Source organism: Chinchilla lanigera, unplaced genomic scaffold, assembly GCF_000276665.1.
Source record: "Chinchilla lanigera isolate Chin_1 unplaced genomic scaffold, ChiLan1.0 scaffold00066, whole genome shotgun sequence".
Classification (NCBI taxonomy): Eukaryota; Metazoa; Chordata; class Mammalia; order Rodentia; family Chinchillidae; genus Chinchilla; species Chinchilla lanigera.
Genome location: NW_004955467.1, coordinates 12,468,478 through 12,491,797, shown reverse-complemented (window position 1 = coordinate 12,491,797; position 23,320 = coordinate 12,468,478). Strand labels below are relative to the sequence as shown.

Genomic DNA, 23,320 nt, shown 5'->3' with positions numbered 1-23,320 from the left:
TTTTTTTTGGCATTGGGAATTGAACTTGTGACCTCATCCTTGCCAGACAGGCGCCATGCCACTGAGCTAAATCCCCAGCCCTTCCTACAAGTTTGTAAGCTCAGCTGTGCACCGGACTCACTGAGGTTTGGGGATTTATTATTACTATTATTTTTTGTCTTTTTGAGACAGAGTCTCACTCTGCAGTTCAGGCTGGCCTTGAGCTTACTTTGTAGACCAGGCTGGTCTCGAACTTGCAACAATCCTCCTGCCTCAGCTTCCCGAGTGCTGGGATTACAGGTGTGTGCCACCACACCTGGCTGCTCCTGTTTTAAAAAAAATTTTCTTGTCTTGGTTTTTTCTTTTTGAGACAGGTTCTTCCTGTGTCCTGTTCTCTCCTCTCAACTGCCCTCTATCCTCACGCCTTAGGACAGGGCTCTCAAACTAGTACAGTCCCCTTAAGAGCCTCACAAAGAATTTCAGAGGTGGCGCAAACAGAGTTTTGAGAGACCCACCTCCAGATCCCTCAGCCTATAGGTCTGTTCCTTGAGAGCAGGCCTGAGGTGGGCCTGGGGGTCTCCTTTCTGTCTGCCATGGGGAGCTGACAGGCGGCTCATCCAGGATGCACTGCTGCAGGGCATGCAAAGTCCGGGGTGCCACATAGAGGAACAGCGAGGCACAGCTTCTGCAGGGAGGGCAGGAGCAGAGCAGAAACCTCAGCAGAAGGGTGCCGGCGGCCTTTCCGCCAGACCTTATCTTCGTAGCTGCCCTCCGTGCGTGACTGTCTGCTATTTATCTAGGATTTAGAGTTCAACACTGAGATAGCGGTCTCGGGATGGGTGTCAGCACATTTATTTCGATTTTAAAGATGAGATCAACTTTTTTCTCAGCCTGATTTGTCAGCTTGGTTTGTCAAAGGAGGGCTGGCTCTACCACTTGGACACAATGGCAGACGGTTCCAAGACACTGACGGAACTCGATCTGTAGCTTAAGGGCTTGGATAAAAATGTAGTTTACAAATAGAGTTGCCCCTCAGCACCCACAGGGAACGGGGTCTAGTACCCTTGTGGAAACTAAAATCCTCAGATGCTCAAGTCCCTTCTATAAACGGGGTGGTATTTGCATAGAACCTATGCATTATCCTGCAAACTTTAAATCATCTCCGGGTTACTTATACAATGTAAATGTTACTCAGTGTAAATTGATACAATGTAAATTGTTATATTTAATCACCTAGGGAATTATGACCAAGAAAAAAATCTGCACATGTTCCACGTAGACATAGTTTTTTTCCCCTATTATTTTTGATCTGCAGTTGGTAGAATGGGAGGATGTGGGGCCCAGCTGTAAACAAAAATGCCGGGAATGGCATCCTTTGCAACTACTTAAACTTTCGATGAAAAATATTTTCAGTGTCAGCTGAAAGCATGTGAAGAAGTGTGTCATTCTATAAACTTCTCTGAGCCCTGTGAGACCACACCGTAGAGCAGGGATCCTTTCCAATTGCCCCTTCCTCTCAGGGCTGGCGGGCAGAGGCTGCCATCGACTCATATTTATAACCAAAGTGAGACCATCCGAGCTCGACACGCACAAACCTCTTGATTCAGCAGATAACGGCAGTCATTTGCCAGTTTTTCTACTTTGCCCATTTTTCTACTGAGCTGTTGTTTGCCCTGAATGTATTTAGGAAGTAATTTCTGTTTTTCAACAGATAATGATAGTCATGTTGGTAATTGAGTCAACATTTCCCTCTGCTGGTTCTTACTGTGGGGATCCGGGTTATTTCTACAGGCCTCTGATAAGTGAGGTGCCGTGGAGGGAGAAGGGGTGTGTGTGTGTGTGTGTGTGTGTGTGTGTGTGTGTGTGTGTTAGATGGGGTAAGAGCCATCTTTGCTGAAGCAGCACAAGTAGGTGTGTGGAAAAGGCGTTGAGTCGGAGGCCTGATGATCAGGTTCGTCTATGGCAGCTTCAGCTAAGTGTCTTCACCTGCTAGGGTCATGGTGCAGTGACCTTAAGACCCATATTTCTGTCTGACCTCAGAACTGCAGAGAAAGTGAAGCTGCTGGCCCAGAGCGAGCTTGGTGGAGCTATGGGAGGAGTGGGAGATGGGCGAGGCAGTGGTCAGGTCCCCTCCACAGCCCACAGGACAGAGAAACTGCTGGAGCTGATTAGGCCAGATGTGGTGGTGTGTGCCTGTTAACCCAGCACTCTGGGAGGCTCAGCGTGAGGATCACAAGTTCAAGCCCGGCTTGGGCAGCTCAGTGAGATCCTGACACAAAATAAAACATAAAAAAGGGCAGGAGATGTAGTTCAGTGCTAAGGTCCTGGGTTCAATCTTGGGTACTGCAAACAAAATAAAACAAAACAGCACTGACCTGGCCCTTAACATATTCCAGGCACTATTCTAAGTGCTTTAAACTAATTTAATTTTCACCATAACCCCATGAGGCTGGTATGATGATGATGATTCCCATTTTACAGATGATCAAACTGAGGTTCTGAGAAGTTCTGAGTCTTGCTAAAGCTGGGATTCAAATCCTGGAAACCTTCAAGTACAGTCCATCTCCTAACTGTATGATCATTAATTCCTTTCTCCTGTCATAACAATGGTTTGAATCTGCAGATGCCAGGAATGAGGAGAGCCTGCCTTTCCCTGGAGAGGGCCACCCGCATATGACCAGCTCACCTGCAGATTTAAGGCAGTTAGGTCCTGCAAATGATCCCCACCCAAAACCCCAGGAAAACTGGAAAGATTTGGGGAAATATTTTTATAAACTTTCGGTAAAGTTTATTTGGTAAATAAATCCTCCCCCGCCAGAACAAGGCTGAGAAATTTCTCTGCATCACAGTGAAACATTTCTGCATGATGCTGATTAAAGCTGTGGAAATGGTATTAATAACAGATAACACTTACTGGGCATTTACACGCAGCCATTCAGATATCTTTTACACATTTTATCTACTCCTCTAATAATCTTATAGAGGAAATACTATTACTATTACTGTTGTGTAGTTGGTGAAGGGGAACAGGGTTCAGGAATTTGCCAAGATCACAATAGCTAGAAAGTGGTGGACAAGAATTTGAACGCAAATGGTGTAGTCCTCGAACTTAAATTTTTTTTTTTTTTTAGATGTGGTCTGTTAATTTGCCCAAGTTGGTCTCAAACTCATGACCTGTGGGACTATAGGCAAGTGCCACCATGCCCAGCCTAGAACTTTGAATTTAAAGATAAATAAATAAATAGGTTGGGGATGTAGTTCAGTGCAAAGGCCCTGGGGTTCAATTCCCAGGACCACAGCATGTGTGTGTGTGGCAGGGCACACCTGGGAGAAATTACTCCTAAAATACATTAAGAGCAAACAACAGCTCAGTAGAAAAATGGGCAAAGGATACCAACGTAGGAACTGTTCCCCTGTCTTACTATGAATAAGGACAATGCTGATTAAAAAAATCAGCGAGATACCATTTGTTTTTCATTAGGTGAACAAAAAATAAGATGATTGGTCGTATTAAGTGTCAGCGAGGGTGCCAGAATAAACTTCTATCGTGTGTAAACTGACACAGCCTTCTTGGGGTCCTATTTTGACAGTAGCTATTAAAATTTTAAACGCCATTGACACCAAAGATCACTCTCTGTAGAATACTAGGTTAAGCCATATTAAATTGCTGCTTTTGTAGGTCAAAACTGGCCTCATTTCCACAATTGCTTATGGCTTAAACCAGCACCAGAGCGGGTCATGGGAGGGGGCGGGCTGGAACCTGACCTGGGAAGAATCTGGACATTCATTTGACTCAGGAAATGTCAATCATCTGTGCTCAGGGACTGGAGACCCGGGGCTGGACGGGACTCCCCAAAGCCTACCGCTCTTGGGGGTGGGGAGGAGGGTCCAGACGTGACTTTCTCCTCCACTCTGTTCTCCCAGCTTGGGGGCAGGGACTCACCGTGCCCCTCAAGGGTAGGAGAGTTTGTTGAAAGCACAGAAGTCGGGTGTGCACTTATCCGTGTGGCATGTACCCGGTTTCCTTGTCGTCACAGACTAGCAGACAGTACTCGTTGATTCAGTCGCCGATGTTAGTAAGAGCTTATTCTAATAAGTGGCATAGATGCGACTGTCAGTGTCTGGGGGATAATGTACCTACTTACAAAACCCAGCTCCTTCCCAGCCTCCTGGGATCATCTCTGGTTTGCTGGCAGTGCTAATTCTAAGCCGTCCTCCTCTGCCGGTGGAAGCAGGCCCCAGCCCTACCTCCCTGCCTCCTGCCAGCTGCAGTCAGATCAGTCCCCAAGTCAGGCTCCCGAGGGCCACATGTGCTTGTAAAGACAGGAAACCGGCAGCCTCTCTACCTGGTGCCCCATGGCCACCTCTCATCTCCCCTTTACACGGCTGGGGAGAAGGTGTCGGCCTCTCCCGCGTTGGGGTGATGCTCAGAGAGGCCTCACAGCGAGCAGAGGCAGAGCTGGGATTTGGCCCAGGCCAGATGGCGCTGCACACTGTCGGCTATGAGTTGCCTGTTGGTCGAGGATTGTGACATTCATCTTATCTTTTCCTCCTCATGCCCTGGGTCCACCGCCAGGATGCCAGTTTGTGGCATCTAAGCCAGTTCCCTCCCCCGGGTTTGCAGGGCTGTCTGCCCGCCCATTGTCATGGGGGGATCCAGGCTGCCCCTGTGTGTCTCCTCCAGTCTTCATTGGCTGCCTGCTGCTGTCTGCACCTGTGTTTGGCTACCTGGGTGACCGTCACAGTCGCAAGGCCACGCTGAGCCTCGGCATTCTGCTCTGGTCAGGGGCCGGCCTGTCTGGCTCCTTCATCTCCCCTCAGGTAGGTGCCCACATCCTGACCAGCACCTGGGCCTTCTCGCTGATCTGCGCCCTCGCAGCTGATGGGGGTAGTTCTGCTCTTTCTCTGGCCCAGGCTGACTCAGACACTGCATTGCCAAGGGCAGGCGCAGCTCCAGGCCCGAGCCCCCCCATCTGCCCGTTAGCCTTTCCTAACTGGAGGTTTCCTCTCTTGCATACCCGTGGTTGCCCTTGGCTTCAGTTTCACCTGGCGCTGCTGCTGGGGGTGGGGTAGGGCTGTGAGTACCAGCTCCTGCCCTGGGAAACTGGCCTGGTTAGACAAGAGAGTCAAGAAAAAGGGCTCCCCTGGGTGTGGAGAGGGTGGTGGCCACAGGCACCAGCAGGGGGCACCTGTGTGATTCTGGGAATCTGGAGAGGGGGGCCTGGGGGGCAAGTATCTGCAGCCCTGGCCCCCTCCCCTTCCCCCGGGGAGCCTATGTTCTGAAGTCCTTTTGGCCCCTCTGGTACTTTCTCGGGTCTCTTCCCCCATGGCTGATTTCTGGAATTCACTGTGATCTTGTGCCCATCTTGCCCAGTATTCCTGGCTCTTCTTCCTGTCCCGGGGAGTCGTGGGTACGGGCACAGCCAGCTACTCCACCATTGCGCCCACAGTCCTGGCCGACCTCTTCGTGAAGGACCAGCGGACCCGAGTGCTGGCCGTCTTCTATATCTTCATTCCTGTCGGAAGGTTGGTGTCCCTGCCGGGTCCACCTCCCCCGGTAAACTGGGCTGGGCGGGAGAGGTCAGACGCGGAAGTCTGGGATCTGCATCCCGGCACTGCCTTTCCTTCTCGTGTCACTTTCCCCCTCTGAGCCTCAGTTTGCTCAGCTGCTGATGGGGACAGGCGGGCTCGGGATGGGGCTGTGGTGAGGATTAGAGACAATGAGGATGCTCCCCGCAGGAGAGTATGTGCCCCCTCCTCCGAGGGGGGTGAGGGAAGCCTGTGTGGCCGGCTCAGAGAGGAGCTGGCCCCAGAGGGGAGGCAGGAAGTGCATCAGGCTGCGCCCTACACACCCAGCAGGAAAGACAGAGAGGGGTTTACAGGCAGGCTCCTGAGCTCTGACCCGGGTTTCCTGACCTGGCCTGACTGAAACAGGGCTGAGCTTTGGCCGTCAGGGCTGGGGCTGTTGGTGGCGTGTGTTTGTCCTCATCTGGGGAGAGAGTGGCACTGTAGGGGGCAGAAGCCAGAGGTCACTGGTGAGCTGACCAAGGGCAGTGGACATCTGGGCCTCACGCGGCTCATTTTTCTCAGGGAAAGGGCTCTGGTCCTGCAGAGAGCTGGACCCGCGCAGGGGCACCCTTGCCACGCTGCTTACCTTCCTTGCCTCTCTGTTACAGTGGTCTGGGCTATGTGCTGGGGTCTGCTGTGACGAAGCTGACGGGGAGCTGGCGCTGGGCCCTCCGAGTGAGTCTGGCTTCCCTCTCTTCCCTCTGCTTCCCCCTGGGCCGGCCGGGACTTTCCAGCCTCCAGTGGCCTTAGCCCCTTGGCTTGGTACCCGGCGCCATGGGGGTGTCAGAGGTCTGCAGCTTTGGACATCTGGGGCCTCAGATGGAACATAGCCTATGGAAGTAGTGACCTCGGGTTCAAATCTCAGCTGCTGAGTTTAGGGGCTGTGTGACCTCAAGTGAGCTGCATCCCTCTTTGGAGCTAGGCTTATGAAGTAGCTTCATAGCTATCTGTGAAGTGAGGGTAGTAAATGCTACCTGTGGCATCTTGAACATTGTTGAGATAAGCACTGGAAAGTTCCTACTCCAGGGTCAGGCACTGGGTAAGCTTTCTAGGACTGGCAGAGGGGGTTATGCAGTGGAGCCAAGACACCTGGGAAGATACCTGCTGGGCTGCAGCATCAGCTCAGTCTCGGACAGGGATGTGGGCCACTCAGGAGAGGAAGGGACTTGGTGGCAGAGGGGCTGGGGGTTCTGTCATTGTACAGATCTCTGCTGAGCTGTCCAGATGCTGAGGGAGCTGGCATGTGAGACCACAGAAGGCAGGATCAGGGCCCTGAGGTGGGTTGGATTTCAAGAGGGTCATTCTGGTCAGGTGTGATGGTGCATGCTTGTAATCCCAGGACTTGGGAGGCTGAGGCAGTAGGATCACTGAGTTGGAGGCCAGCGTGGGCTACATAGTGAGTTCGAGGCCAGCCTGGGACTGTCTCAAAAAAAAAAAAAAGTCAATCTCAGTTGGCTTGACAGAGCTTTCTCATGGTCCCAGCTGTTTCAAGGCTGCCCCAAGGCAGGTAGCGAGATCCCCATCCTTGCATTGTGGTCTGGGGAGCAGCCAGGAGAGGATGCTAGGGGGGCTCTGGTGTGGCAGATGGTGTGGCCAGGAGAAGGGCAGGCTAATTCTTGTGGCGGTGAGCACCCGGTGGTCAGAATTCCTGTTTTCAGCCATCTCAGTTCCGCTGCTCTCAGCAGAGTAGCATCTCCACGGATGCGGGCACCCACTCCTAGCAAGGCTGTACCTGCAGGCGTAAAGGTGCAGGGAACAGGACTCTGTCCAGTCTAATCATAAGCAGTGCCTAGGGCCCAGGGCCTGGGCCACAGCTGCCCATGACCTTGAGCCCTCCTGTCCCCAGATCATGCCCTGCCTGGAGGCCGTGGCCTTGATCCTGCTCATCCTGCTGGTCCCAGACCCACCCCGAGGAGCTGCGGAGAAGCAGGGGGAGGCGGCCATGCGGCCTCTGAGGAGCAGCTGGTGTGAGGACGTCAGGTACCTGGGGAGAAAGTGAGTGCCCCTGCTCCCTGCTGCAAGCCATAGAAAACCCCCACTAGCGCCAGCAGCCCTGACTCCCTCTGCCTCCCGAAGCCCTCCCTGGTTTCTGCACATTCACATCCCTTTTCTTTTTCTGAGCTCCCCTGACCCACTGAGATACCCCTCTGCCACCTGGGACTCAGCCCCCAACCTGTCCCTATGTGACAGAAGTGTGGGCTGGTTGGGGGGAGGGGAGCAAGTGGCAGGACCTCCAGCCCTGCCTCTGCCACCCCCTGAAGTGGCCCCACGACTTGGAGCCCTGCTTTCCTCATCTATCTAATGGACAGTTTCCCATCTTGCCTGCTTCTCTGGGCTGATGGGAGGATGCCGGGAGCTCAAGGCTCACCTCTCCCAGCTTCACTGGAGTGCGTTGGCCTCTGTCCCAGGCACAACGGGGAGCCATGCAGGAGCAACTGCAGTCCCAGGCCTCGGGGTTCCTTGCAGAGTGGCACATGACAATACCTATCTCTCTTGTCCCAGAGCCATGAGACCAGTTCAGGGGACTCTGAAGACAATGGGGGCAGGCAGGAGCAGCTTCCCAGAGACTACGATGTTGGGTTGGGGCCTCCCAGGAGGGGAGATGTGGTCCTGCGAGGGCGGGGGAGGCACAGTGTGAGCAGGAGGGGGACTGGGCTATGGGTGATGTCTTGGGATGTCAGGGAGGCTAGGGTGCTCCATGCTTTTTGAAGGACCCAGAGGCTGGAGCTTGCCTATGTGGTTGGGTGGGGGTAATGTGCCAACCCCTTCAGCCATAGTCCTCTCTCCGCTCCAGCCAGGGCTCTTTCTCTTGCAGCTGGAGTTTTGTGTGGTCGACCCTTGGAGTGACAGCCATGGCTTTTGTGACCGGAGCGCTGGGCTTCTGGGCCCCCAAGTTTCTGTTTGAGGCCCGTGTGGTACACGGGCTGCAGCTGCCCTGCTTCCAGGAGCCGTGCAGCAGCTGGGACAGGTAGGGAGGGCAGTGGGGGACTCTGGGCACAAGTTCTCAGGAGGCTGTGGGGCTCAAGCTCTGTCTTTGTGGACATGCGGTGTGGTGTGGCGGCCACAGGGCTAGGGACGCGGTTGGCAGGCAGGAGGCCTGGGTCCTCACTCTGGCTGGGCCCTGCCACACTATGTGACCATAGGCAGCTGTCTTGTGCTCTCTAGGCGAAGTCCCAGTCTTCTCACTATAGGGACTGCTGTGGGGGTCCAGAGGGCTCTGCCAGGGAAGGAGGCCTTCTGTGGGTCTTGGGAGATGATAGGAGTCTTAGGTAACCATTTTTTCCTTTGGAGGAGCTCCTCATGCCTTCTGAGAGGTGGCTCCATTTTCAGCCTGCAGACTGAGGCACTGGGGCCTTTCTGTGTCTCCGGCTTAGGGCTTTCATAGATGTGTTCACTGGTTCTCTAAGAGCCCAAGAAAAGCTGCTGGGAGGTGGAAGGTGGCCCTCTGCCCTCAGGGGATTCCCACCCCAGGTCCACCCTGCATTCCTTCTGCTGTGCTGGGCTCTTCCTCTGTCTCCGCCACATCTGACCCCCTGCTCCCCTGCTCCAGAGACTCCGGAGCTCCTGACACTGAGTGGAGGCCATCATTCACCATCTCACTTGTCTCCCCACCTCCTTGAAGACTTTGGTCCTAGTCTGTCGTCTCTGCTTGGTACTTTTCCATGGTCTGTGTCCCCTTGTCTACCTTGATCCTGCCCTGCTGGGTGCTTGGAGCTCCTTAGGGGTCCGTGCCCTTCCCGGGAGCCCCAGGGGCCTCAGCAGGTGACATGACTTTCTGCTGACCACACCAATCCACCTCCTCCTCGTCCCCAGCCTCCCTTCTTGTCTCTGCCTCCCTCCCTCACACCTGGAGAGAGCTCTGCGCAGTTTCCAGAATGTCCATGGCTTCTTACTTGTCTGCGCCTCTGCTCCAGTTGCGTTCTCTGCCCCTAGATCCCTTTGCTTATCTCATCCTCACTTATCTGTCACTTCAGTTCAGGCTCCGTGCCTGGCATTTCACCCAAAAAGCCCTCAGAGGGAGGCTTTCCTCTGATCCCTGTGTTACAAACAAGGAGATGGAAGATCAGAGAAGTCGAGTGACTTGCCCCAGGCCATGCCGCTAACGAGTGAGAGAGCCATGATTCAAACCCGTGTAGCCTCAAAGCTGCTGCTCAGAAGCCCCACCTCCTCTTGCCTCTGGAGACTGCCCGCTGCTGTTAATTGACTTGGACACTGCCCCACCAGCTGGCAGGGGCTCTCTGGCACACAGTAGGTGCTCAGGGAAAGCTTGCGAACAAACACATGGAATGAGACTGCGGTGTTTGCTTGCCTCTACAACTGCATGGTTCTCTCTCTGGAGGCAAAGGTGCACTGAGTCCTCGAAACCCTACACCAACTGGAAAAGGTGGGGAAGAAAGAGGGCTCAGCTCCACTTCCGGCATCAGCAACTGTGCATTCTTGTCAAGTCCCTCCCTTTTCTCAGCCTATCACTCAGTCCCTGCACAGATCAGTGTGATGAACTGAGGCTGTGGGTTTAGCTTGTCATGACTGGTGTACTGACTTGCTACAAACTTGGTAGTTTAAAACAACAGAATGTTTTTTTCTTATAAGTTTGGAGGTTTTAGTGGAACTGAATCATGGTGTCAGCAGGGCCACATTCCTGAAGGCTCTGTGGGAGAATCAGCTTCTCATCTTTTCCAACTCCTGGTGGCTGCAGGCACTCCATGGCTTGTGGCCACATCACTCCACTCTCTTGCTTCCCTGGTCTAGTCCCCTTTTCTGGCTTAAGTCTCTGCTGCCCTCTAATGAGCACAGGTGTGTTTGCACTCAGGATAATCATTCTGTGTCAAGAGCTTTAATTGAATCACATCTTTTTCCATAGAAAATCTTTGAGATTAGGACATCTTGAGATGCAGTCATTCACAGAGTGGCAGAAGGACTTCAAGCTGGAATTCTGCACAGACCTGATACTCCTTTCGTGATTAGGACAGGCCCAGGGCATGGGTGGGGCCAGGGCAGGAAGCTATAGGACACAAGGTTCTTGGCAGCCACAGGGAGAACCTCCAGCTCTCAGAACTAAAGTGGCCCAGCAGAGGAGCTGCACGGGAAGTCGTGCGTCCCGTTCCTGAGGGTGTGTGAGTGGAGCTGGGATAGCCATTTGCCAGGGCCTCTGTGACCTCAGGCAAGTTCTGGCACTCTCTGGGCTCCACCCTCTCTTCTGTACACGGAGGGGATGGGGGATGGGCTCATCAGATGTCAGCCTGTGGGTTGGACATTTCTCAGAAGATCCTAGAGCTACAGGAGGTGGTTTTCATGGCACTCAGTTTGACGGTCACATCTTGCACCAATCACATTCCTACATGCTGGTGGGAAATTTGGAGTGGCAGTAGGGCTTCAGCTGTCCCACGTGGTTCTGGCCTTGTTTGAGGGGATGTGGTCAGGGGGAGAACGGTCGGGGGTGTGTGTGTTGGGGGAGCATGGAGCTCCAGGCCGGGGGAACAGGGTGGGCCGGGCCAGGGAAGCCAGAAAAGCACAGGACGGCTTTGGCGAGTTCTCAGTGGTGTCGCAGGCTGGGGAGGGTGGAGAGGGGCAGCCGCACAGGTCAGCAGGGGCCATGCGCTTGTGTGGAGGACAATAGGGTGCCCCAGAGGGGCGGGGAAGACCCCGGTTGCCTTTGGTTTCTAAGAGCTCACCGTGTCGTGGTCTCAGCTGTGCCTCTGAGCTGAGAAAGGTAGGGCCCTCAGGAGGGGCTGCTTGGGAGGGAGTGGAAGGACAGGCTTCTGGGAGAGGTGCACATGCAGCCAGACAAGGACGGGGTATGTCGTAGGAGCTCAGCACGCAAGTGTCCGCTTAAAAGAGAAGGTTGGGGCCCACGTGTCCAGTGGCACCCCCAGAGTGGTGAGGAAAGGGGATGGGGAGGCAGGGAGTGTATGGGTATCTGATCACGTTCCGGAGGCCTCAGGAGTGTCAGCTGGGGTGAGATCTAGTTAGGGGCCCACAGCCACATCCCTGCGGGTGCCGGATTATACCCCTGGGCCTGTCGATGACCTGGGATGAGCAGCTGGAAGATGGGCTGACCAAGCCCCCTCTGCTCTCTTCCACCAGCCTGATCTTTGGGGCGCTGACTGTTGTGACTGGCATCGTCGGTGTCATCCTGGGAGCAGAGGCTGCCAGGAGGTACAAGAAGGTCAACCCCCGGGCTGAGCCCCTCATCTGTGCTTCCAGCCTGCTAGCCACCGCTCCCTGCCTCTACCTGGCTCTCGTCCTGGCCCCGACCACCCTCGTGGCCTCTTATGTAAGTGAGGGCCCCTTTGGAGGTAGGTGGGGGACCCCGTTGATACAGGCGCACACTGTGCCAGGTCTGTGTGTCCGGTATGGTGATTGTGCCTTCTGGGGTCTCGTTAACCCCCATTTCACAGATGAGTAAACAGAGGCTTACTCAGAGCTGTGCATCTAGAAAGGACAGACCTAGAGCTTGAAGCTAAGCCTTTCCGGCAGTACAGTGTGTCCCTCAAGCTCCTGTTTAAGTCTCTGATTTGAGATAATGGGATGCATGTGTGAGCCCAAGGAGACTGGGCGATTCTCCCAGGGTGCGGTGAGGAGACCACAGCCTTACTGGCCCTGCTTGAAGGGCGACAGTCATGATAACAGCAAGTTTCCCAAATCCCTCTCCCATCTCATTCGTCCAGGCGGCTCACGTGCTGGCTGTCCCAGGGACATCGGCACTGGTACCTCCCAGCCTTTGCTGGTATCTGATCCCTCCACTAAGGGCACCGTCCCCTCTTCTGTGCGCCCCCAAAATCCTTCTCTTTCTGTAAGACCCCACTCAGAGGCTTTCTCCAGAGACCTCCGCAGACTGCCCTGAGCTCACAGTTCCTGTTGAGCTCAGCCCGAGTTTGGACTCCATCCAGCACCCGGGTGTATGGGGCTGGCTGCAGACAGGGAGCCCAAAAGATAGGGACCAGATCCCGAGTGTCGCTGTGCACGGCAGCGTCCCTGGCTCCCTACGTGGGAGTGAGCTGCTGCTTCTGGGAAGCTCAGCCGCAAGCAGGTGGGTTGGAGCTTCCCTCCCTTCCTCCAGTTCCACGGCCCTGGGCTCTGTCTCTGGCGGGGGGTGAGGGGAGGCCGGACTTGGAATGCAAACTGACGCCGACTTTGTTCTCCCACCAGTGCAGTGGGTCTCCCACCCATGACCGGGTCTGGTGGCCTTTCTAGTCACACTTGCGGGCGAGAGAGTCTGGTCTCATTTCAATCACAAGTTTGGCTCTGCTTCTGAATAAAGCTGCCGCTCAGGCCCAGAAAATTGCCCTGGGAAGAGGGCAAGCTGTTGCCTGCTCCAGACTCCTTGCTCCGTCTCCTGGGCCTTGTCGCTGAAGCACCGGTCGCCTGGCCCACTGCGATCCTGGTGCCTGCAGAGCCGAATGGTCGGGAAGGTGGCTGGAAAAGGCCAAGCCTGCCCTAGCTCTGGAGTCGTTGTTGCTGACTGCCAGTGCCCTCCATGGCCAGACGCTGGTCTTGGGGACACTGGTGTGTTTTGGGGGCCTCTAACCTGGCAGTTGGATGCCTTTGCCTCTGTGGGCAGTCAGGCGGGGCCCCTTCTACCATCGTGTCTCTCTCCACTCTGTTCATTTACCCCTGGGATAAGCTTAGGAAGGGCAGCCACGCCCACCGCTGCCCTCTCCCCTCCCCCCACCCCTGCACACGGCCCCATCCGGTGCCCTGCGTTCCTACGTCCCCAGGGTCCGTGCTCCCCGGGTCCCAGGTGCCGTGTGACCAGTGTCGAGTGCACAGAAGAAATGATGGTGCTTCTCCTGTGGCCCCAGGTGTTTGCCAGGAAAAAGGTTGGTTTCCTGCCTGGCAAGCAGTGTCCTCGCTGGGGAAGAGGGTGCTTGAAGCCCCTCACTCAGTTTAAGGAAGGGCTTCTTGGCTGGGTGTGGTGGTGCACGCTGGGTGGCTGAGACAGGAGGATTGCAAATTTAAGTTGCCTGGGCAACTTAGTGACTTAGAAAGATGCTGTCTCAAAAATACAAAAGGAATGTCTCTCCATGCTTTGGAGCCTCCTCTGTGCGGGGTGGTACCCCTTCCATGAACTGTTCGTGGCCTTGGGCTTTGCTGGGCATCCTGGAGGCAGAAGAGGCCTGTCATGGGTACCACTGTCATAGGAAGGTTTTCCTCCTCCCACTTGTCAGATAGGAGCACTAAGGCCCAGAGAAAGCAACGGACAAGCAGTGGGACAGAGAAAATTCCACCTAGGCCCAAGGACACCCAGTCCTTCCCGTAGCACTGACCCTTGTCACCTGGGTGGGAAACAGCCTGCCGCGCAGTGGCACTGATCAACGCCTTCAGCTCATTGACTGGGGCGGGTGGGTGACAGGACTCTGTGTTTTCTGGCTGGTGGGAGCTGGTGAGGGCTGAGGGGTCCCGCCTTCCAGGAGACTGAGGCCCAGGCAGATGGAGGCCCCGTTAAAGGCCTGCTACCCCCACCAGCCAGCTGGGGTGTGGACCCCCTGCCAGCCCTACTTCTGCCACTGTCTTGGTTGGCTCTGAGAAGCTGCTTTTTGGCTGTGTTTCGGGGACACAGCTGTCCCCCACCCTGCAGTCTGGCACATTTCCAGATCTAGAAATGACATTGCGTCTTGGCCACCAACGCCGGCTGGAGAAACGCCTCTCCGGGCCTGCCCGTGTCTGGGGCTGAGTGCAGGAGGTGGCTGGGCCAGGAGGTGCCTGTCTCCCAGCCTGGGAAGGTGCTGCCTGCGGGGTATCCAGCAGCGCCAAACCCACAGCCAGAACGCCGGCCTTCACCTCCTCACCTCTGCGCCTCTGTGGTGCTCTCAGGTGTGCTGGCTTGAGATCCAGGCTGCGGCCCTCTTCTGCTCCAGCCGTCCCCTACACAGGCTTTACCCTCTCCTGCCTGCCCCCTCCCCGCTCCCCCTGGCTCATGCTTGTCTTTCTCCAGCCTGTCCTGAAGCTCCCTTCCTGGTCCCCTTGCCTTCCTGCTCCCCTGCCATGCTGGCTCTCCCTACACGGTCAAGGTGAACTTTCTGACACCAAGAACCTCCTTTGCTCAAAAGCCTTGCGTGGCTCCCTAGTGCCTCTGGATTGAGGTCCAACTCTTCGTCCTGGCATTCAAAGCCCCTCCTGAACTGCCCCGACAACCCGACTGCCCTCTCTCTCTCTGGGCAGTCCCCCATGCAGAGCCGTGCCCGTTGCCAGCTAGACTGGACCAACGCTGCCCCCACCCCCCTCCCCCAACCCCCTCCTTTTGCCAGATGCCCTGATCATGCTGGGCTTCGAGGGCCTGCTTGACACTGTCCCTGCTTGCCGGCCTGGCCCTCTGCGCCCCCTGAGTGCTCCTGCCGTTGTGCCCCGTGGGTTATTGGGCTCTGAGCCCTCTCCTAGCCCCTGCCTGGTTCCTGCCTTTCTCAGCACTCGTCAGGCACATGGGGGTGGGTGGGGGAAGTGCTGCTTGTTGAGTGAAGTCAAATGACAAGCTATTTGTATTCATTTATTCACTCAACAGACACTGAGAGTTGAGTCAGTGGCATGTCAGTTTTAATGCTGCAGATGTAGCAGTGAATAAAATAGTCCAAAATATCTCCGTCCTTAGGGAACTTCCTTCTACTTTGGGAGATAGACAAGCAAGATATGTAAGTAAAGTTCACAGTATTTCAGAAAATAAGTGCTTAGCAGAAAAGTAGGGTGCGGAAGGGAAATAGGGAGTATGTGAGTGTTAGAGGGAGAGGGCTGCAATTTTATATAGTGTGACCAGAGAGGGCTCACTGAGGAGGTGACTATTATGATTATTTGGTCTTTTTGAGACAGGGTCTCGCTATGCAGTTTAGGCTGGCTTTGAGCTCACTTTGTAGCCCTGGCTGGTCTCGAACTCACAAAGATCCTCCTGCCTCAGCCTCCTGAGTGCTGGGATTATAGGCGTGCGCCACCACGCCTGGCAACTATTATGATTATTATTATTGGTTTTGAGACAGGGTCTTATTATGCAATTTAGGCTGGCCTTGAACTCACTGTGTAGCCCAGGCTGGCCTCAAACTCATGGCTGTCCTTTCTCCTCAGCCTCCCAAGTGCTGGGATTACAGGTGTGCATCACCATGCCCAGCTTTCTTGCTATTACTTTTGCATTACTGGAGATCAGACACAGGGCCTTTTACATGCTAGGCAAGTTCCTCACCACTGAGCTGCATCTCCAGCCTCGCAGGCACAACACCGAGTGAAGACCTGCAAAAGGTGAAGGAGTGAGTTATGTGGATACTTGGGGAACAGTGTTCCAGGAAGAGGGAACTGTAAAGCCCTGAGTCAGAAATGTGTCTGGGGGTGTGAGGAATAGCAAGGAGGCTGTGGGGTTAGTGTGGAGAGAGAGAATGAAAAAGGGAGGTGAGGACAGAGGGGGTGATGGTGGCCAGGTCACACAGAGGCTTGTGGACTTTGGGTGGAACTGGCTTTTACTGAGGCTGAGGCTGGATTTTGTGCTAAAAGCTGGAGGTGTGGCTTTTGTCTTCCGCACCTGTTGAGACGATCATGTGTTGGTCTTTCAATCTATTACTATACTGTGTTGTGACTGATAGATGCTTAATCAACCTTGCATTCTGGAGCTATTCCTCCTTGGTCATGGTATATGTGTTAATTTTGATGTGTGGCTGGATTTGGCTTGGTGGTATTTTGTGGAGGATTTTTGCATCTACATTCACAAGGGAATATTGAGGAAATTAGGAGCTAGATATAGACACAGCCATAGATCTAGATTTGCATCTGTTTTCTTGTGGGGTCTTTGGTTTTGGTATCAGGGCAACGGCCTCACAGTCAGTTGGCAAGTTTTCCTTTCTTTTTTTGATTTTTGGATGAGTTTATGGAGGATTTGTGTTAATTCATCTTTAAACATTTGGTAGAATTCATCCGTGAAGCCATCTGGTTCTAAGCTTTTGTTTGGGGGAAGTTTTGTGATTATGAACTCACTATTTACTTATTATAGGTCAAGTCAGAATTTCTGTTTTTCTTGAGTCAATATCAGTAGTTTGTGTTTTCTAACAATTTGTACATTTAATCTGGATTAATATAATTTCTTGGCACACAGTTATTTATAATAATCCTTTTGGTTTTTATAATGTAGGTAATAATGTCCCTTCTTTCATTCTTAATTTTAGTAATTTGATTCTTCTCTCCTTTTTTTCTCGTCAGTTTAATTAAACGTTCACCAACTGTACTGATCTTTTCAATGAACCAATTTATCAACTTTTGGTTTCATTGACCTCGCTGTGTCTCTCTGTCTCTGCCTGTCTCTCTCTTTGTCTCTCTCCTCTCTTTCTGTCCAGTACTGGGGATTGAACCCAGGACATTAACACTGAGCTACATTCCCAACCCTTTTTTTATATTTTATTTTGGGACTGGGTCTTACTTAATTGCTAAGTTGCCCGGGCTAGGCTTGAGTTTTCTTTTTTTTTTTTGTCTTTTTGGGACGGGGTCTCGCTATGTAGTTCAGGCTGGCCTTGAGCTCACTTTGTAGCCCAGGCTGGTCTGGAACTCGTGATGATCCTCCTGCCTCAGCCTCCCGAGTGCTGGGATTACAGGCATGCGCCACCACCCCCAGCTAGGCTTGTGTTTTCTATCCTCCTGCCTGAGCCTGGTAATCTCAGAGTGCTGGGATTACAGGAATTTGCTACCATACCTGGCTTCTCCATTGTTTTTCTGTTACTGACTTATGCTTAACAGAATCACACTCGCTACTCTGTTGAGAAAGACTGGGGTGGGGGACAAGGGAAGAAGCAGAGAGAAAAGTCAGGATGCTGTTGCTGTAATGCAGCAAGGGCTGAAGCATGTGGGAGGGAGCTTAGCACTGGAGGTGGGGAGTAGAGGTTGGAATGTGCACGTACTGGGGAGGGATATGAGAACAACAACAATATATTATTTTTTTGGGGTTTTTTTTTTTGGTCTTTTTGAGACAGGGTGTTGCAATGCAGTTCAGGCTGGCCTTGAGCTAACTCAACAACAATATATTATGAGGTGTAATAAAAATACAGAGAATTTTTTTTTGGACTTTTTGAGGCAAGGTCTTGCTATGCAGTTCAGGCTGGCCTTGAGCTCACTCTGTAGCCCAGGCTGGTCTTGAACTCGCGATGATCCTCCTGCCTCAGCCTCCCAGGCGCTGGGATTACAGGCGTGCACCACCACGCCCGGCTACAGAGAATGTTTAAATTTTAAAAGTTTATTGTAGTAAAAAACCCATTGCCATGAACCTCCCTCAAAACATTCCCCTTTGCTTTGAGCAGATACACCCCGCTTGCTTCTTGGCACTTCTTAAGCAGTTTTGGAAGTCTTCTTTCATGAGGGTCTTAGTGTCAGTGTTGTGGCTGCTTCGGTGTCTCGAGTTGGTTAAGAACGTTTACTTTTCATGGTCATTTTGACTTTGGGAAGAGTCAGAAGTCGACAGTGCCAGAGCTAATGAATAAGACGGATGAGGACACACTGTAATGTTTTTTACCAGCCCGCCTTTCCACTGGATGGCACACAGCAGCGGCATATGCTGTATTTCTGATCATACCTTGTAAAGACAAAAAAGAGGACTTCCAGAACCACTTCAGAAAGTGGCCAGGACAATGGGGTAAGTGTGTTCAGGGTGAGGGAGAGAGTTTAGAGGGGGAATCACGGGAGTGTGTCTTTTACTGTAACAAACTTTATTTATTTATTTATTTACTTATTGCCTTTTTGAGACAGGGTCTGGCTCTGCAGTTCAGGCTGGCTTTGAGCTCACTTTGTAGCCCAGACTGGTCTCAAACTTGCAACGATCCTCCTACCTCAGCCTCCCGAGTGCTGGGATCAGGGGCTGGGGATTTAGCTCAGCGGCACAGCACCTGCCTGGCAAGCTCAAGGTCGTGAGTTCCATTCCTGGTACCGGAAGAAAAACAAAAAGCCAAGTGCTGGGATTACAGGCATGTGCCACCACGCCTGGCTGTAATAAACTTTAAAAATGTAAACATTCATTGATCATACTGCATGTGTGCATGTGTGTGTGTGTGTGTGTATGCTGTGCAGGGCTCCACACTGAGTTACAGCCCCATGGTTTTTTTTTTTAACATATGTTAGGTTTTTTTCATTTAACTTTGTTTTTTATTTTTACTACCTTGGCTGGGGAAAGGAAAGTATCTCCAGTTATAGAAATGCATGCAGTATTCTGTTGTCTTCAGACAAGCTTCTAATTCTCATTGTTGAGGATATGGATCAGGGTCAGAAGAGGTCGACCACTGCTGCTGGGGGACAGGGGCTGCTGGGAGAAAGACTGGAGGCGGGTGTGGAATTGCCCGAGAGGGTTCGTGTTCCATCTAGTTGCCCCAGGATCCTCCATGAAGATGGCTGGTGGGGTGGCTCACAGGGCCTGCTTGATAGGGCATGCCACAGCTCTGGGGCTGATGCACTGGAGGTTGATCACCAGCATCTTCCCAGAGAGGATCTGAGAGGCCGCTGTTCTTCCATATGCAAGGCCTCTCCATAAGGACACGGTTAAGATTGGCTCCTTGGTCTCTTATTGGCCTCACAAATAGTCCAGTATAAATCCTGCAAACTTATCAGTAAGCATGAACACTTTTTCCAACTTTTCTTTATTCCCCTCTGAGCTAGACACTGGGTGGTTGGTTGTGACATTATATGAATCTTGTTCTTCACTTGGACATACACCTCACATTCCAGAAATTCTTTTTTTTTTTTTAAAGACAGGCTCTCACTCTGCTGTTCAGGCTGGCCTTGAACTCACTATGTAGCCCAGGCTGGTCTTAAACTCAGAATGATCCTCCTGCCTCAGCTTCCTAAGTGCTGGAATTACAGACATGCACCACTATGTCCTGCAAAATTCCTATTCTTGAAGGATGCTCCGGATTTCCATGGTTGAGTGAACTGGCCTGTCCCTTGCTCTTGGTTTCCATTTCTCTCCATTGCTGCCTGGGTATTTCTGGAAATTTCTGTCCAAAGCACTACTTTGTCCTTTCTATTCCTGTTTTCTCATTGGAGTCTTTGGTATAACCAAAGGACCTTCTCCTAATGGAACCCAGAGGGTCAGGAGGCTCCCGGTGTAGAGATGTGCTTCCTCCTCTCCACTTTCCAAGGTCTGAAAAAAATTTTTTTTTAATTTTTAGGTAGTTTTGCTAAGTTTCCCGGGCTGGGCTCCAATTTGTAATTTTCCTGCCTCAGCTTGGCAGAGTGCTGGGATTACAGCGTTGCACCACCGTGGCTGTATTATAGATATATTTTGAAGGTAGAATTATGAGGATTTCCAAATAGTTTTGATGTGGGGTGTGAGAGAAGAAGTCAAAGGTGAGTTCTTGAGTGTTGGCCTGAGCTTCTGGAAGGAGGGAGAGGCCATTAACGGATAGGAAAGTGAGCTGGAGCCCCCACTAGGTGAAAATGACAGCTTGGTCTTGTATGTTTTGCGTTTGTGGGAAGTTGACACCCAAGTGGAGTTGTGGGCAGAGAATGAGATGCAGGAGTCTGAGGCCCAGGGGACACAGGGGTGGGAGAGGCTGCCAACCGCGGTGGCGGGTGTCGTTAGGTTCTGGGGTGCTGATGAGGTCAGCGTTAGAAAGGGTATCCCAAGGGGGATGAGAAATTGACTTTTCTTGGACTTCAAAATAGGAAGAATAATATTAACCTCTTCTTTCTATCCACCCATTCATCCATTCACCCACCCATCCTTCTGTCCATCCATCCATCCATCCATCCATCCATCCATCCATCCATCCATCCTTCCATCCACCCATTCCTTTCATCTTCTCAGATTGCAGGAGCCAAAGTCCTTTCTGGACTGTCGCTGCTGCTGAAGGAGGAAGTCCTGAAGAGATAGGCTCTAAGCCCTTCCTGGGAAGGGCCTTTCAGGAGTTTGACATGTATGCTAGCATGTGCATGCATCTAAGTGTGAATACTCCATACATCTTATTCCATAAGTAGAAGTATGTGTATGTATACTCCTGTAGGCATTGTCGAGTACATGTACATTTATGCTGGATGTGTACTGTGTGTGAGTGCATATTCTCATTCGCTTGTGCATGCATGTACACCCGCTGTGTCTAAGTGTTCCCACATGTGCTGTTCCGTCTGTGTGTCAGTGCATGAGTATGCCCCTGCATGTGTATCAGCGCATGCAGGGAATTGTATGGATGTGTGCGGTCGAATATAGCCTTTCTCCTACTGTATCCGTGACTGTAATTGCCTTGCCTGGGAAGGAAGGGTTTTTGATGGCAGAGTGTGTCTGTTCCTGAGTTTCGTGAAGTAGGGACCAAATTATGCCGCAGATTTCATGGACATGAAGTTTTCTGGCATGTGAGTCTGGTCTGGGGCCTTCCTGGGCAAACCCAGGCCCTGTGAGGTTGTGGAGGGTTCCTCGGGCATAGAGGGCCCTGTCCCTTCCTTCCTTCCAGTCCTCTTGGCAAGGGAAGTGGACTTCCCGACTGTTAATTAGGATCTAGACACACACACAGCAGGTCTTGGCTCAACACCCCTTTCCTTGGCCGTCTTCCCAGAGCTGCTGCCCTTCAGAGGAGAAGGGGTTTGTACTCAGGGGAGGGACTGAGCCCAAGACAAAGCCTCACCCTCACTGATCTGGTGGCTGAACATTGGCAAAATCTCCCCTCAGGTGGGCTTTGTGTTCAAGATGGAACAGCCAGAATCAGCACATTGAGGAGTCTGAGTGACCTGAGTGTCATTTCATGCCTTCATTTCCAATGGTGTGACCTAGGGCAAGACCTCGACCTTGCTAACCCTTAATTTTCTTAGCCACAAAATGGGAGGCTACTATCTACCTCTTGATTTTACTGAAAAGATAAATGAAGTTTTGAGCCTGCTCTAGTTACTATGGTTATGTAACACAGCCTGGTGGTTCAAAACAACAAAAATATTTGTTTTGAGCACAGATTGTTCATTTGGGCAGGGTTCAGCTGGGGGCAGGAAAGGATAACATCTTTTTTCCACTTGATGTTAGCCAGGCACGATGAGACCTTCAGGATCATCAGGGCCTGGTGGTGGATGCTGGCTGAGAATTTAGCTGGAGCAGTTGGCTGGAACACCTGCCCATGGCCTCTCCATGTGGCCTGGGCTTCCTCACAACATGGTGGCCAGATTCCAGGGACCAGCAACCTGAGACAGAGAGCCCAGTGAAGGCATATTGCCTTGTATGACCTAACTGAGACAGACACCCTTCAAAGTGGCAGTTTTGCTGCTTTCTATTCCTTGCTTGAGCTGCAACTTCCATTTTTTGTTTTGTTTTTTGGTACTAGGAATCGAACTCAGGACCTTGTGCTTGTCAGGCAGGCACTGTGCCACTGAGCTATACCCCTAGCCAAGCTGCAACTTCCTACCTGGACTAACAGGGAGAGGAAGCAGATTCTTTGTTTTGATGGGAGGATGAGTAATCTGAAGGAGCATGCGGGACTGGACGTACTGAAGTCCCATCTTTAGAAAGGACAGTCTGGCATTGTGCCCCAGGAAACCCTTGTCTCCTTTGCTCTGTGTCCCATTGAGCCTGACCCTGCAGGGCACAGTGTCTAGCACATGGCTGAAAACCCATGAAGTATGGGTCTCTAGTTTTGTGCTGCTCCTCTGGTTGCACAGGTGAGAAGCCTGGGGGTCAAGTGGCCACCTTCAAACCCCTGCCTATCTTCCTAGGCGGAGGGAGTAGCTATGACCACCGCCTCAGGGCCCAGAGGTGAGGTCATGATGATATGGCAGGGAAGCAGTTCTCAGCCAGGAGGAACAAAAATGTTCATTCCTGGGCAGGCATGGTGGCACACGCCTGTAATCCCAGCACTCGGGAAGCTGAGGCAGAAGGACTGCTGTGAGTTTGAGGCCATCCTGGGCTACAAAGTGAGCTCAAGGCCAGCCTGAACTGCATAGCGAGACCCTGTCTCAAAAAGACAAAAAAAAAGTTCATTCCTTTGTCAAATATGTCCCATCTGCCTCCTATGTGTCAGCATTGTTCCAGGCACTGGAGACCAGCATTGTACAAAGTAGGCAATGGTATACAAGGAATAAAATAAACTTGTACAATTAATAATACAGTAAACTGGGATGAGTTCTCTGACCAATTACAGAGCAGGGAAAGGGGATGAGAAGGGCAAGAGGTATAGTGTGAGGGGCAGAGTTGGCCTCGCTGTGCTGATGACACTTTAGTAGCAACCAAAAACAAGCAAGGAAGGAGGCATGTGGTTGTGTGGAGCAGGAGAGCCCTCCCTACAGAGGGGATAGCGAGGGCAAAGGGCCTGGGGGAGAGGGTGTGGTGGGAGGAAGTGTGGCTGGGATGGGCTTCGGCAGGGAGGAGAGCAGGTGAGGTCCCATGGCAGTGGCTCAGTGGGGTGAAGGTTGCGCAGGGCCTCTGTACATCTAATGACTTTGACTTCAGAGGTGAGTGAAATGGAAGACTTTTCAAGGGTGTCTTAGCCAAGAAGTGAACTGGTTTAATTTCTGGTTTGTATCAGGTATCTATTGCTGGGTGACAAATCACCCTAAACCTCTGGGGCTGAACACAACTGTTTGTTGTTTCCTTTGACTCTGACGTGGGCAGGTGAGCTCCTTCACAGATTTTGCCTGGGTTCACCTGTTGGGCCACCTTGACCTGGGAGATCACCCGGCTGGGTGCCTCCCTCGCGCCTGGCTGTCGACTGGAGCTCCCTGGCTTTTTCCATGTGGCTCTTCATCCTCCCCCAGGCCAGACAGGCTTCCTTCTTGTCTGTCTCAGGGCAGTGTTCTGAGACAGCAGAGTGGGAGCTGCAGAGTCTTTCAGGCCCAGGCCATGAACTCCAACAGC

At 52.5% G+C, this 23,320-nt stretch overlaps 1 protein-coding gene across 3 annotated transcripts in view; it reads left to right on the top strand.

The window, feature by feature from the left end:
* The window catches only part of Spns3 (spinster homolog 3 (Drosophila)), a 49,643-nt gene that overhangs the window by 5,077 nt on the left and 21,246 nt on the right, over window positions 1-23,320 (top strand). Inside the window, exons 3-9 of one of the 3 annotated variants that reach the window (XM_013522150.1) lie at window positions 4,664-4,800; window positions 5,354-5,505; window positions 6,156-6,222; window positions 7,394-7,542; window positions 8,363-8,515; window positions 11,632-11,821; window positions 13,266-13,367. In XM_013522150.1, coding sequence (XP_013377604.1) covers window positions 4,664-4,800; window positions 5,354-5,505; window positions 6,156-6,222; window positions 7,394-7,542; window positions 8,363-8,515; window positions 11,632-11,821; window positions 13,266-13,367 — 950 coding nt within the window. Of the gene's footprint in view, window positions 1-4,663; window positions 4,801-5,353; window positions 5,506-6,155; window positions 6,223-7,393; window positions 7,543-8,362; window positions 8,516-11,631; window positions 11,822-12,345; window positions 12,578-13,265; window positions 13,368-23,320 lie in introns of all 3 variants that reach the window. The other 2 variants (XM_013522151.1, XM_005399690.2) reach the window with 2 other exon arrangements.